The sequence below is a fragment of the Salvelinus alpinus genome, chromosome 4 (genome assembly GCF_045679555.1).
Source record: "Salvelinus alpinus chromosome 4, SLU_Salpinus.1, whole genome shotgun sequence".
Classification (NCBI taxonomy): domain Eukaryota; kingdom Metazoa; phylum Chordata; class Actinopteri; order Salmoniformes; family Salmonidae; genus Salvelinus; species Salvelinus alpinus.
Window position 1 is genome coordinate 21,863,030 of NC_092089.1, and position 14,263 is coordinate 21,877,292.

The 14,263-nt window shown below is 43.5% G+C and overlaps 1 protein-coding gene across 2 annotated transcripts in view; it reads right to left on the reverse strand.

Moving 5' to 3' along the window:
* LOC139573040 (uncharacterized) overlaps positions 1 to 14,263 on the reverse strand; it is a 145,303-nt gene that overhangs the window by 130,404 nt on the left and 636 nt on the right. The window contains exons 2-14 of one of the 2 annotated variants that reach the window (XM_071396019.1): positions 11,968 to 12,043; positions 11,171 to 11,438; positions 10,930 to 11,073; positions 10,664 to 10,788; positions 10,235 to 10,271; positions 9,713 to 9,987; positions 5,979 to 9,349; positions 5,494 to 5,702; positions 5,071 to 5,158; positions 4,801 to 4,957; positions 2,051 to 2,129; positions 1,366 to 1,436; positions 1,051 to 1,251 (exon numbers count right to left, since the gene is read on the reverse strand). In XM_071396019.1, the coding sequence (XP_071252120.1) occupies positions 2,087 to 2,129; positions 4,801 to 4,957; positions 5,071 to 5,158; positions 5,494 to 5,702; positions 5,979 to 7,242 (1,761 nt within the window). In that variant the 5' untranslated portion in view covers positions 7,243 to 9,349; positions 9,713 to 9,987; positions 10,235 to 10,271; ... (2 more) ...; positions 11,171 to 11,438; positions 11,968 to 12,043 and the 3' untranslated portion in view covers positions 1,051 to 1,251; positions 1,366 to 1,436; positions 2,051 to 2,086. Of the gene's footprint in view, positions 1 to 1,050; positions 1,252 to 1,365; positions 1,437 to 2,050; positions 2,130 to 4,800; positions 4,958 to 5,070; positions 5,159 to 5,493; positions 5,703 to 5,978; positions 9,988 to 10,234; positions 10,272 to 10,663; positions 10,789 to 10,929; positions 11,074 to 11,170; positions 11,439 to 11,967; positions 12,044 to 14,263 lie in introns of both variants that reach the window. The other variant, XM_071396018.1, reaches the window with a different exon arrangement.

The following is a 14,263-nucleotide window of genomic DNA, read 5'->3' on the forward strand; positions in this document are numbered from 1 at the left end:
TTTAGAGCAGTGGCTTCTTCCTTGCTGAGCGGCCTTTCAGGTTATGTCTATATAGGACTCTTTTTACTGTGGATATAGATACTTTTGTACCAGTTTCCTCCAGCATCTTCACAAGGTCCTTTGCTGTTCTGGGATTGATTTGCACTTTTCTCACCAAAGTACGTTAATCTCTAGGAGACAGAACGTGTCTCCTTCCTGAGCGGTAGGACGGCTGCGTGGTCCCATGGTGTTTATACTTGCGTACTATTTTTTTGTACAGATGAACATGGTACCTTCAGGCGTTTGGAAATTGCTCCCAAGGATGAACCAGACTTGTGGAGGTCCCAAAAAAATTCTGAGGTCTTGGCTGTTTTCTTTTGATTTTCCCACTGAGTTTGAATGTAGGTCTTGACTAATTGACTCAAATGATGTCAATTAGACTGTCAGAAGCTTCTAAAGCCATGAAATTTTCTGGAATTTTCCAAGCTGTTTAAAGGCACAGTCAACTTAGTGAATGTAAACTTCTGACCCACTGGAACTGTGATACAGTGAAATAATCTCTGTAAACAATTGTTGGAAAAATTACTTGTCATGCACAAAGTAGATGTCCTAAATGACTTGCCAAAACTATAGTTAACAAGAAATTTGTGGAATGGTTGCACAACAAGTTTTAATGACTCCAACCTAAGTGTATGTAAACTTCCGACTTAACTGTAGAGCAGATCTGCTGATTGTGGCCCATCAAAAGATAGTTGGAGAGAAGATGTACACAGTTTAATAGATGGACAAAGTCAGCAGAACAATAATAAATAGTTACCGCTGCTGCTATGGGTAAAGTGTATCTACGTCAATTTATTTATTTTTATTATTTTTTTTTTAAGTTTGCAGTTTTGACGGTTATTTTATTTTCATGGCGGTCTTCATCCAAAACTGTCAATGTTATCCAGTTACCGTCACAGCCCTACATACAACCATTGTAACTAAGCGGATGCATCATGAACTCAACCTGGGGATAGGACAGGTATAAAGTGTAGACTACAGTGTGTAATCATGTCCATGCTAATTGCTAACCTCCAGGTGTCCGCTGAAGGCTGCATGGTGCAGCGCCGTGCGCCCGGCCCGGTCCGACACGTTCACATTGCTGAGGAGAGGGACCAGGGCCTCAGCACAGCGGACCGCCTTATTGGCCGCAGCGATGTGGAGCGGCGTCTGCCAGTTCTTGTCCCTGGCGTTCACATCAGCAGAGTGTTTCAATAGCACCTGGACTGCCTCCTACAGGAGCACAGTTCAAATCATGTTCAACTTTGTTTAAAGTGGATTTAAAAAGCACAACAGACTGAACAGTAAAACACATATGCACAGGTGTGTGTGTATCAGTACACGTACCTCACTGCAGGAAGCCACGGCCCGGTGCAGAGTATTGAGACACTTGTTGTCTTTGGCATTTACTCAGGCTCCTGGGACACAAAGACAGGGGACAGACAGACTCTGGGGTTAATAAGGCAACAACTTAAATAGCTGGAGCACAGCAAGTAGTGTCCAAAATAACACCCCAATACCTTTTATCGTGCACTACTTCGGACCAGGGCATATAGGGCTTTCCTTAGGGCTCAGGTCAAAAGTAGTGCACTATATAGGGAGCCATTTAGAACGTACTCAAAGCCTCTTGTAGAGGGCTATTCTGGGACATGGACTTTCATTACACAGCAACACTGAAGAAAATGTCATGTCACTGAGTGGAGAGGAGTAGAAGTAGCTCAGCCAACGTGAGACGAGGTGCAACCCACAATCATGAGGACATTTGGGAGGAACAGGTGCGACTCTCGCTCACAATTAAAATCTTGATGCTAAACTTATCAAGTTAAAATCGGGACGTTTCAGCTGTCAATGGCCTTAATTTGTTATTATTATTATATATATTTTTTTAAATAAGTCGGCTGCACATAAGATCTTTAATGGTGGTAAGTATGAGGGAAACGGTCACATGCAAACACAACAAGCATCAAAACAGAAGTCAAAATCCGATGGACATGAGTCATAGCCTAATCATTCTCTTCAATGATAACCTTACCTGATAGTATGAGTAGCTCTAGAATTTCTGTATCTCCTAGATAGGCAGCGGCATGCAACGGTGTCCGCTTCTCATTGTCCTGTAGGGAAGAGCCAAGAAGTGTCATAGCTGTTTCATATTCAGCCATTGTGGATACAGGGATACATTTGATTTTAATCGTACTCGTTTATACATTGTTATGGCTTGGATACTTCAGATGACAGCTGGATATTTATGGCTCTAACTAGCCTACACACTGTAACTAGGCTACATACTGTAACTAACGGTATTCAATTGCGTTTCCTTTGAAAAGGTGCAGGTGGACTCAGCTATGTAGTATCCACTGTCATCTTCGTGATAATGCTTTATACTGTTGAGTTTCTCTTTACAATAACTAAAAACAACCCGCTAACCTTAACCGGGGATGCAACAGATTGGCGATGAGGCACCGGAGTTTTTGTCCGAAGGGGAACAGAGCGAGCAAGAACGTGTTACCTCCATCGAGACGGTCTGTGTAGAAAAGCTAGCACGGAAGAGGTCGTTCGGCAAGGCCGAGGATTTCCACCTCGAGGAAAGTTTTGAAGCTAATGGGCTCAAGTACGAGGATATGTCTAAAACCATTTTTCTGATTGTTGGTAGAAAGACTATTTGTTAATGGGGACTTAATGCGCAACAGAAACCAAGTGAAAAAACGCTGACAGAGTTGGTTGCGCTGTTAGTCACTACATACCGAGGACAAATTGTATTGCTGAAAGATGCTAGTTTCATGTAAGGAGTCAGTCAACTCGAGGGAGAGTCGATTAGTGAGTAACGTTACTTGGCTAGTTTAAGTAAATTCAGTCTGTCAGTACGTGATATGTGTGTGGTGTTAAAAGTGCAGAGCTGAGAGACCGTTTACTGAATGTAGCTCACACAAGACTTAACATTAGCACTGGCTGTGAATATGGGACTTTCTTTTGAACAAGGAAAAGCACACTGCAGTTTTCACAAAATACTTTCAAAGCAAATGCAGTTGAGAAGAAAAGCGTTGCTAAGAAAACGTAGGCAACCCGTAAACCATGTTACCATTGTGTGGGAAAAGGGCACAAGCCAGATGAGTGCCGCTATATGGATTGTGAGTGTCTGGAGTGCAAGAAGAAAGGACACATAGCCAGGACATGCCGCTCGCGTCAAGTGGGAAACAATTAAACGAGGCAAGTGACATGGAATAAGCACCTGGATGCTACTGAGAGAGAGAGGCCTCCTTACTGTGACTGCAGAAAGACGAGTGGAGCAACGATGATCAGGGCAACGCACACCAGCGAGAGAGAGGACAAGAACGTCATTCCAACACAGAGGAGCATATTGCATCGCCCTCAAGCGCCAGAGTTTGGAGCATTACATCTCAAATGAGAGTGAGAACTCTGATAAAGGGACCTCAGCCGTTGTCACCACTGACTATGAGTTGGGTAATGTAAAAGGAACTGAACTGGTTGCATTAGAGGTAAAGACTATGTGTATGTAAGGATAGATGATGTGACACTCAACATGGAAGTTGATACAGGTGCAGCAGTTTGGTATCAGAGAGGTTGTTCAACCGCAAGTTCAAAAGTGCAAAATTGAGCCCTGCAAAGTGGGTGTTAAAAACATACAGTCATTAGTTCTAAGTGGGAAAATCTCAGTCCCTTGACTGTACTCCCAAGTGTAATGGGAGTACAACGTTTTTAGACTTGCTGGTGGTAAAAGGAAATGGTCCTGCCCTGCTGGGTAGAGACGGGATCAGTCGGTTGACGCTAGACTGGTCACGTGTACACAGAGTAACAGCTGTAGAGACAGATGGTTTGTGTGAAAATATTGATGTGTTTCAGCCAGAGTTAGGAATGCTAAAAGGTATCACAGCCAAGTACATGTAACTAATAGGGCTGTACATAATTTCTGCAGTCCTCGCCCAGTGCCATATGCACTTAGAGAAGCTGTTGAAAAACAGCTAGTTACGTTGGAGTCAGAAGGGGTCCTTACTCCAGTTAACTACAGTCAATGGGCTGCTCCAATTGTGTGTATCCTGAAAACAGACAATACTGTAAGAATATGTGGAGATTACAAGGTAACTATCAATCCGTGGCTGGAAGTAGATCAGTATCCCTTACCAAAAACACAGGACTTGTTCACAAAGCTGACCGGGGGTGAGACGTTAACAAAGCTGGATTTGTCACAGGCATAGGAGCAAGTACAGTTAGAGGTGCGGTCTAAGCACGATCTCACCATGAATACACATAAGGGGTTGTTTTAAGGTCAACAGGCTTCCTTATGGTGTTGCCTGTGCGTCAGATATTTTTCAGAAAATGATGGATCAGATCCTACAAGGTATAGAAGGGGTAATCTGTTACATTGATGATATGCGTGACACAGAAGAAAACATGAGAAATCTTGTAGAAGTCCTAAAAAGACAAAGCCTGCAATCAGAATGTTAAAAGAGAGAAATGTTCTTTCTTCCAGAACAGCATAGCCTATCTAGGTCATGTGATAGATGCAGAAGGGATACACCCCATGAAACAGAACTGAAGCTATTGAGAAGGCTCCCTTTCCTACAAACACCACTGAGCTCAGGTCTTATCTTTCGTTACTTAACTATTATGGCAAATTCATTCCAAATCGGTCTACCATAGTTAAGCCTATGACCGCTCTACTGCAGAAAGATGTAAAATGGGAATGGTCCCAGAAAAGCCTAAGACACATCTACTTAGTAGCCAGGTGTTAGTTCACAACAACCCAGAGCTGCCGCTCATACTAGCCTGTGGTGCTTCACTGGTAGGTTTGGGGATGCAACAGCCCTGACTATGAGAGAGTGTTTACGGGACTGGGACTCCTGGGGAGCAGGGGCCAGTGTGGTTGTCAGGTCCTCCTTGGGTGGGGAAGTGGATGGAAGCTCTGGAACCTCACACTCAGCATCTGTGATAAGAATATTTCATAATCAGAAAATGAACGTGTGTGTTTGTCACCGTTTTAACAAGCTGATCATAGGGTGATACATCAATATAACATTATCGATGCTTATCACTTACTCTGTGAAATACGAGTCTCTCTGAGACGTTTGGTAGGCAGCGCATCCTGTTCAGGGTGGCTCTTCGGTTCCCCTTTTGTCTTGAACAGCTGTTGACAAAACACATCAGGACAACTGAGCCTGTGTAAAATATATGGTATGCATCCCAAAAGGCACCCTATTGGCTACATAAGGCACTACTTTTGACAAGGGCCCATAGAGCTCTGGTCAAAAGTAGTGCACTATATAGGGTACAATTTGGGACACAACCATTGACTCTCTCCCATGTGTATTAGGATTGTATTACAGCGGCCTCACTCAACCTCCTAAAGACAATGACAACAGCATTGTTCTAATGCTGAGAGACAATAGGGGTTTAGTGAATCTGTAGGGTACATTTCAGCCCTGCCTTACAGAGGTAATCTCAAAACACTGAGCCTCCTACCTTCATCCTGATCTTTGGAATCTTGCCAATTTTGGGTAGGAAGCGCCACTTCCTGTTCTTCTTAGTCTCTTCCCCTCTGGCAGAGGGAAGGCGGGCCATGCCGTCAGCCTTTACATCAGCCGGGCTAAGGCTCCTGGCAGGGAATTCCTCAGTAGCATTAATGTCAGCCACAACACCATGAGTGATGTCACTTGCGGCATTGCTGGTGTCTAAGTAAGAAGAGCAAGCTGGTGTGACTGACCTGGGTACAATAACTGGGAGAAGAGGACGCAACAATGGAAAGCAGTCACTGCGTTCCAAAAGGCATTATCTTCCCTTTATAGTGCACTACTTTTGAACAGGGCCCATAGGGTCTGGCTCTGGTCAAAAGTAGTGCACTAAACATGGAAGGTGCCATTTTGGACGCAACCAGCAAAGTTCACATCATAAAACGCAATGTGTCATGTTACAATGAGGTCCTATGCAGATGAGGTACTTTCACTTACCATCCTCCATTGCGGACTTGGACAGATCAGTCAGGCTGTCCATCACCATGTCTGTCATCAACTTGATGATCTGATCCAAAACCCTGTCAGCAGTGGGTGGCATAGGCCTACCCAAACACTGCCCCAGGAGTCTGCTAACAGAAGTGTGGGCAAAGCTGTAAACGAGCTCTGACGCATCGTCCTTTGACAGCTTCCTCAGTGCTGGCTTTGGCAGCGCTGGTTGAGAGAGGCTTCTGTGGCCAGTCATGGATTGAAGCTGGCGGCTTATGGTTATCTCCTGAATGAGACCATGGACCTTTGCGATCAGGTTGCCAGACGCATCTTGAAGGGCTTCAATTGACAGAAGCCTATCCAGATTTTCTTCTGCTGAAGTCATCTCTGGGTCGTCTGTCTTCAATGTGTCCATTATAGTTTTCACTATGATACTGGTGTCAGATATGTTCATTTCTTGTTGGCTCACAAGCGCTGACTGTGAACCTGTCTTGTCCATTGCGTTAGAGGTATGGCATTCTGTCCTTGTGATCTCATCGGCAGCGCTCATGTCAGGCAACAGGTCAAGGCTCTCCAGTAGAGAGTCTAACATGATAGTGGCTATCAGACACTCCTCACTTGCATTCTGCCCAACAGATGAACTCTCAGAGTTGGCCAATCTGCACTTGATCACATTTAGGATCAAGCTGAGCGTCTTCTTTGCAGTTTTGCTAAAGCCTTCTTGGCTGACTGCCACTGTTCCGTCTTGTAGAGCCACAAGAGGTTCACAACTTTCACTCAATCCACTATCATGGAGAGGAGAGGCTCTCTTCAAACTGGTGTCGCTCACAACTGACATACTCCTGGTGGGCAGACTGACATCCTCACTGCATGTGTCAATTACATGGTGGTCTGTGGAGGAGCCACTCGAAGACACAAGGGCTTTAAACCTCTTAGTCAAACTGACTTTTAAAAATGGCTTCTCACTTCTCACAGACGGAGGGCGGCTCCTGTCCTTAACAAGAGCAGTGTCAGGGGACTTCGAACATCTGAGTGTCTCCACAGGGGTGAAGTCCAGCACATCTTTGGCTGTGGTGAATGACACGGGTGGAAAAGACAAAAAGACGTTCAGTCTATCCTTTACTCTGTGGTACATGATTTGAGCAGCAAAAAATGAGTTGTCGAAGACAACTCTGGGATTGAGTTGGGACTGCAGCTTTTTCTCTCCTAGTGGGAAGGAGTCTGCGTCCTCCACTGTGTACTGGGATACACTTTCAAGGTCTTGCATGACCATATTCACTATATCTTCAGTTGTAGAAGATGTGAAAGATCTGGATGGAAATTTTAGAGGTTCTGCTGGCTGCACTACGAGATCACGTGAGCGTGGCAATCTCAGCTGACTTCACTTACTCGAAATGGTGAGGTCCTCCAATTTCAAAATTATCGAGTCCATCTTCTGGTTGAAGTCGAAGGACGCATTTGAAGTGCTCTCCCCAACGGAAGCGAAGCGGTCTTCCTTTTGAAGTCTCCACCCTCAGCACCGAGATCACCTGTTTGATGACCCCTTTAGTGCAGGTGTCGAGGGTAAGCTGGTGGGCTGAGGCTGAGGACATAGAAGAGGTATTACTGTCTGTCTTCTGTACAGGAGATACCTCCACAGTGGTCTCAGTTACAAGTAGTCCAGTGTCAATTTGCACAGGAGTATTTTTTTCCCTCAGTGAGAAGGTGAGAGGTGAAAAGCTTCCTCAGTTTGTCCAGGGTTTTGGTATAAATGTTCTGGGAATCTGAACTCACTTCCACCCAGAACATTTTGCGATCTGCTTTCGTACGCATGGAGTCCTTATTGACCTCATACCTCATGCAGGACGGAAATAATTCCACCAAATAGATCAGAGGATGCCTCCTCAACATTCTCTGTGGAAACATGGACAGACAGGATTTAGTTTCCCACAAGTGTCGGTTTTATCCAGCACGCCAGTATATGTCACAGCTGCATCCTGAATGACCTGAGTGATGCATTGTTCAGCTTTGATGATATACTCCTCCACTGGTTGACCATGGAGGATGTCAACTTTATCAGCAGGGAGCACCTTCTGAATACTCACATTCTCCTCTGATGGGCGTGGACTGTTGAAGATAATGCTCTCAGTGACCATGTTAGAGGAGGCGAGAGATGAGTCGAGAAGCAAAGACCTGTATATTATCGAGGTGGACATCTCTGGGTGCTTTATCATAGCAGCCTCCTCCAAAATGGCCGACGGGCCCTGGAGGACACCAGAGATATCCATGTCCTCAATGGTCTCTACCAGAGACGATAGTAGGTCTCTGGCTGACAGGTTGGTAGGTCTCTGGCTCTCGAGCTCCGTTCTTTGATTGCTTGACAGACAGTTGCTGCAGCAACAGCAGAGCTACAACACAACTGCTTCAAGGTGGAGTCAGAAATAGATGATGACAGATCTGTCATGGACATGGTGGAGAGTTGACTCTCAGAGACAAAGGGTCTGAGTTTGACAGACACCTGTCTGACCAAGTCCCCAGCAAGAGCTCTCATGTCTATTGCTCCACTAGCTGGTGGAATGGTGCCTGCATTCAGAGTCCAGTCGCAAATAGAGTTGTCGGACTGACTCTGGACTAGTGGAACTAGACAGGTTTCACTTGGACCTTGACCAAAGAGTTCTGCCATTTTGAGCAGAACTGATCTTAAGACCTTTGACTTGGAAATGTTCAGCAGTGGGTCGTTGTTGGACAGTCTGGTGGACGGTCTGCTAGCCGATCTCTGAACAACTAGGCTTTGTACTTCTGCCGAAATGGCAGTGAGAAAATAGGTCAAGGGGCTGGTCGCTCGCCCCTTGTTTCCTCCGTTGGCTTTAGCCTTGAAGATGCTATCTATGATGATGACTATAACCTGTCCAGCCAGAGGACCCAATATGGCCTGAAGCTCCCTCTCTAACTCAAGGGGAGACTTGTGGCCGTGCGCAATATGCTCTATGGCATGGGAATACATCTTAGCAGACACCATGCTTAGCATCTCTTGGGCAAACTGCTGACTTGCTGAGATACTACCAGACAGCGGACCTAGAGTTCCCTGACTGAGACTTCGCATTAGCTCAGCCAATCTGGAGTTGAGAAGGTTCATAACCAACTCTACAATACCCATCATAAACCTGGTGTCCGTTGGTTTTTTGACAGGTCTGTATTTCTCCCGTCTACTCCAACTGGACGACAGTACGATGTCACTCTGCGACTGGCCGCTCTGGACCATGTTGAAGACAGAATCCTCAGAGATTCCAAACACATATCTCAGTGGTGCTGAGTGGGGTCTCTGTCTCATCTCTCTATCACTACCCTCAGGTGAGGAGACATATCGCTCTTCGTCCTCACTCAGCAAGGAAATCATGGACCTGCAGAATGCACAACAGAAATGAATAGTACATTGTAACAAAATATGGAACACAAACTCAACCTTGTTATTCAAAGGAAGCATTGTGAACCAAATCAAACGACACTCACGACCAAATACTAACATTTAGAGTAAACCTTTTAGAGTGGTTGTGTAGTATCTAAGTAGTATTTCTCACGAAGTGGATCTGGAATGAATATTTGTACTTATGACAAGGGACATGGGAATAATGTTTTTGGAAAGACCTACAAGAAGAGGAGAGGAAAGGGGTAGGTACCTATGAGAGGAGGGGATAGGGTTAGGTACCTATGAGAGGAGGGGAAAGGGGTAGGTACCTATGAGAGGAGGGGATAGGGGTAAGTACCTGTGAGAGGAGGGGATAGGGGTGGGAGTTCGTGTGCTGCAAGCGGTTCTAGAACTGGTGCGCCTACTGGGTCCTCCACTAAAGCTGAATCTGACGCTGTGGCCAAGAGAGGTCACTTCTCTTGCCTCATTACTTCCTGATCCAGAAGAGCTTGACGAATCAGAGAGCTCAATCTGCATGGTGAGGTCAAGGGCGGGAATAACCACAGTGGATGTAGACTCCATCACCCAATTTGTAATATCCATGCACCTGGCACTAAACTCATGTCTGCTCATCTGAAATGTTGAAAGACCATACAGAGTTAGTTTGTTAACGGAGCTGCACTGCTGCACCATGTGTTTACTCAAGCTAGTCAATTAAAGCAGTGGTTCAGGATGTTCCACAATGCTGGAAAGGGGGACCTGAGTGAAAAAGTTTGGGAACCTCTGAATTAAAGGTCTTGCACGATTTCCACCAATAAGAGTTTGGAATGTTTGGTCCATCTTACCAACATGAACTACTTTAGAAGTGACTATAACCCACCCCGGCACGCATATTCTCACTCAGCAGATTCCAATGGCTGAAAAGTAAATAAATAAAGGTACACAATTAAACTACATGACATTGCCTCTATTCTCTTAGATTACGTTATGGATGGACCTCTACGGAACTAGGCCACATCCAAACATCCCTGATTGGTCATTTGGTCAGTTGAGTCCCTTGTATTTGTACGATACTCATCACCTCCTTCTCAAAACCCATTGGACGAGTAGGTCAAAAGGGAGGGCTTTCTCATCCAATGGGTTTTGAGAAGGAGGCAAGAAGAGAGGACGCGAGGAGTATGCAATTGAGATTGTCCCTATGGGTGCGTCCCAAATGGCCCCTATTCCTTAAATACTGAACTATTGTTGACCAAGGCTCTAATAGGGAACATATCTAGGGGATGCATGGGGAAGCCAAAGAGCAACTTACCCATCCTTCATGTCCTGCACAAAGGTGTGTAGGTCTGGGTAGCTTCTCTTTCCCCTGCTGAGGGTGAGGCTGGTCTGGGAGGCTGCAGCCTTGTGGGTCACGCTAGTGAAGGTCACCACTGCAGCCTGATGGGGACAACAGAAAGCAGAGTTAGGCTGGAATTCAATCAAATTCGCCATTGCAGTTTTAAAGCAATGTCTGCTAACAAACTACTGTCTGCACATACGCACAAACAGACACACACACACTTATCTGGAAGCATTTACCTTTGCCACTCGTTCAGTCTCCTGGGATTGAGATGGCCCGGCTGTTTCTAGATCATCACTCTCCTGCATCACACTCTCCTTCGACCTCCAGTGTCAGAGTTGATGTGGCTGTCTTTAGATCAACTTACTCTCTCCTTTGGCCTCCTAGATTAGAAGACCTTTACTAGCTCAAGCTTGGTAAATTCATTAGGCATTTTAATCTTCACTGCGTCATTAAAACACAAAACGCAATGCATCATACCTCCTGTGACTGAGATGGGATGACAACGGCCTCGTCCAACTCACTCTCTCCTTCAACCTCCTGTGACTGAGATGGGATGACAACGGCCTCGTCCAACTCACTCTCTCCTTCAACTTTCTGTGACTGAGACGTGCCAACTGTCTTCAGATCAGCCTCCTGCATCTCAATCTCTCCTTCAGCCTCTAGTGACAGAGTTGGGATATCTGTCTCTAGAACAGCCTCTTCCAACTTGGTCTGTCTCTCAACCTCTCTGTGATCTGTATCGGGTCTAGATACAGAAAAAGGAATCTCTCTAAGGTCACTATAATGTGCTATAATGTGAGTGTGAGGATGTGTTCCAATTATAGAATTAGAATCATAGAAGTAGAATGAATCATTCTAGAATTTGAATAGAATCACTAATTCTATGATTCCAATACTCTGAGATGACTCGGACTATCCAGAGGTATATATTGAGAGAATTTGGCAAACTTTTAGAAAGGACTCCATGTTAGCGCCTTTGAGCCTTTCATTAAAAGTCAATTATAAAATAGATGTTCAGTTACATATTGTTTAAAATGTCAATATTGCCTATGGGGAGCCAGCTCTCATATGGATATCTTTGATTATACTGTGTCATGTAATGTTTACATATTGATGTAAATGCAACATAATGCAGATATTTGAATGTCCCAACTTTCCAAATACATGGCTCTGGGCCTATCTCTCCATAGGCGGTGACCTACTACAGAATCTGTATTTGTAGGACTATGTGATCCTGTAACCAGTCACAAATGTCATTAATGTACATCACTTACCTGACTTCCTTCATAACATCAGCATCATTGATGGGGTCATCCAGGTCTATGAGGGTGAGGTCATTCCCACTGACTCCTGAAAGACAGCACTTATTTTGGCCGGAGCCCTATAGAGTACCACAGTATGAGTCATAATACCCATAAAACCTAGCGGTCAAACAGGGAAATGGTTCCAATTGTTTTTCCACATTTCCATTTTCACATAGGGGATTTTAGAAACACTTCAAATAAGGGCTGTGTTTCTGGTAGGCTTACCCTGGTGTGATGTTTTGATAACTGTGTAAATCTCTCTAGGTCAAGGTGACTTTTATCAATATATTCACCTGTATTTACCCCCCAAACATGAAATGCTAATTAGCTGCTAATGTGGCTATCATAAAGAACTACAAATGTCATGACAATCATGCTGATGGAGGCAAAAGTAAAAATCTCTTGATTAACTATCTAATGTTAGCTAAATGTAATGAATAAATTGGCTGCATTTCTTTAAATGGACAATTCTGTGGACTGTTAAGTGCAAGTTTCAAATAGATACAAAACCTGTTAGCAAAGGTGTCAGCTACAGATGACGTGTAGGAGCTTGCAGGGACTTGTAGTTTTGCATGATGTCTACTTTGATGCTAATTAGCATTTTCTAATCTGAGAGTAAATAGAGCCGAATATATTGATAAAAGTCACCTTGTCGTGAGAGATTTACATGGTTATAAAAACGTCACACCACGGTAAACCCACATTAAACACAGCCCTTATTTTATGTGTTTCTAAAATCGCCTATACGAGAAATGGGGGGGGGGGGGAACGATTGGAACCATTTCCCTGTTTGACCGCTAGGTTTTATGGGTATTATGACAACTCTACTGTGGGGCTCTTTTCACTGGTTGGTTGTTTAGTAACAAAACTAGAATGCAACTATGTGGCAAAATAAGACACTGCTGGCTTAAACTATATTTAGTCTCAATGTTTATTGCAAACGTAAATACATTTGCACAATGAGCCCTTGTCTGAAATACATTGTTACAGATGTTGTTGGTTAGCTAGGTAGTGAATTTTAACCATTGCATAGACATACCAGTCAAAATAACTCCAAACAAGACATGGTATCAATAACAAGATACAACGAGCTGAAACATGCCGAAGATCTAGGATTCCCCACACGCAGCTTATTGTTGCTAGCTGAGGTTTAGTCATAACAACATACACTTAAAAAAAAATATATATATATTTTATTTTTATTAACAACAAATCAATACAGAAAGTACATAAGGGAACACAAGTATATATAGATTATATATAATGGACAGTTGAGCTAAGGGGTACAATATCACATTACAATTACACAAGGACCTTAAGGGACATACACTTACAATTCTAACAGCTTTTTTGTTAGTAGAGTATTTAAGTCTTAAAATACAGTTACATTTCTTTTTGTAGGATAAGAAAAGGTGTTTTTTTGTTAGTAAATTTACATTTGTGCATATGAAATTTGGCCAAAAGAATAATGAAATTAATTACATAATGTTTCAGCTTATTTTTATCGTATGTAAAGAATCCAAGCAGTACATCTCTCCACAATAGTGTAAAATCTTCATAAATGTGTTCAATTATAAATCTACTGATGTCAGGCCACAGTTTTCTTACATGTATACAATGCCAAAAAAGATGCAACACTGTTTCTGGGTGGTCATTACAAAAGGAGCAATTTGAGTTGATGTTTTCCTTAAACTTCTTCATATAGTGGTTGGCAGGATAATATTTATGAATAATTTTAAAGGAAACTTCCTTAATTTTGTTAACAAGTAGAGGTATGTGTGTGGCAACATCCAAACTTTTTTCCAACAGATATTATCAATAAATCTATTCCAATAAGGCATGACAACATCCTGCTGAAACAAGGTTTGTATCGCTCTGTTGTTGAATGGGCCAAAAGAGAAACAAATCTTTCCTACTGATGAGTCAACAGGGTCAATAGAAGGTAGGCTCTGAGGGTCTTGACACATTCCTGAATAACAGAGCAACACCTGAGGGAATGGCATCTAAAACAATTGCAAAATCTTTAGGTGTTACAGGGACCTTGTAAAGTGATAAGAATTCCTTATAACTGAGTAAAAGACCCTCTGCATTTACCAGTTGGCTCACCAATAGGATATTATTTCGGAACCAATATACCTGCAGATGAAAAGCAGAAAGTTTCACTGGAATTTTGTCAATATTATAATTGCACAACAACATGAAGTTAAGGCCACCAAAAGTAGAGAAGACATAACGAGGAATAAAATTCCAGATAGAAGTGGGTCTT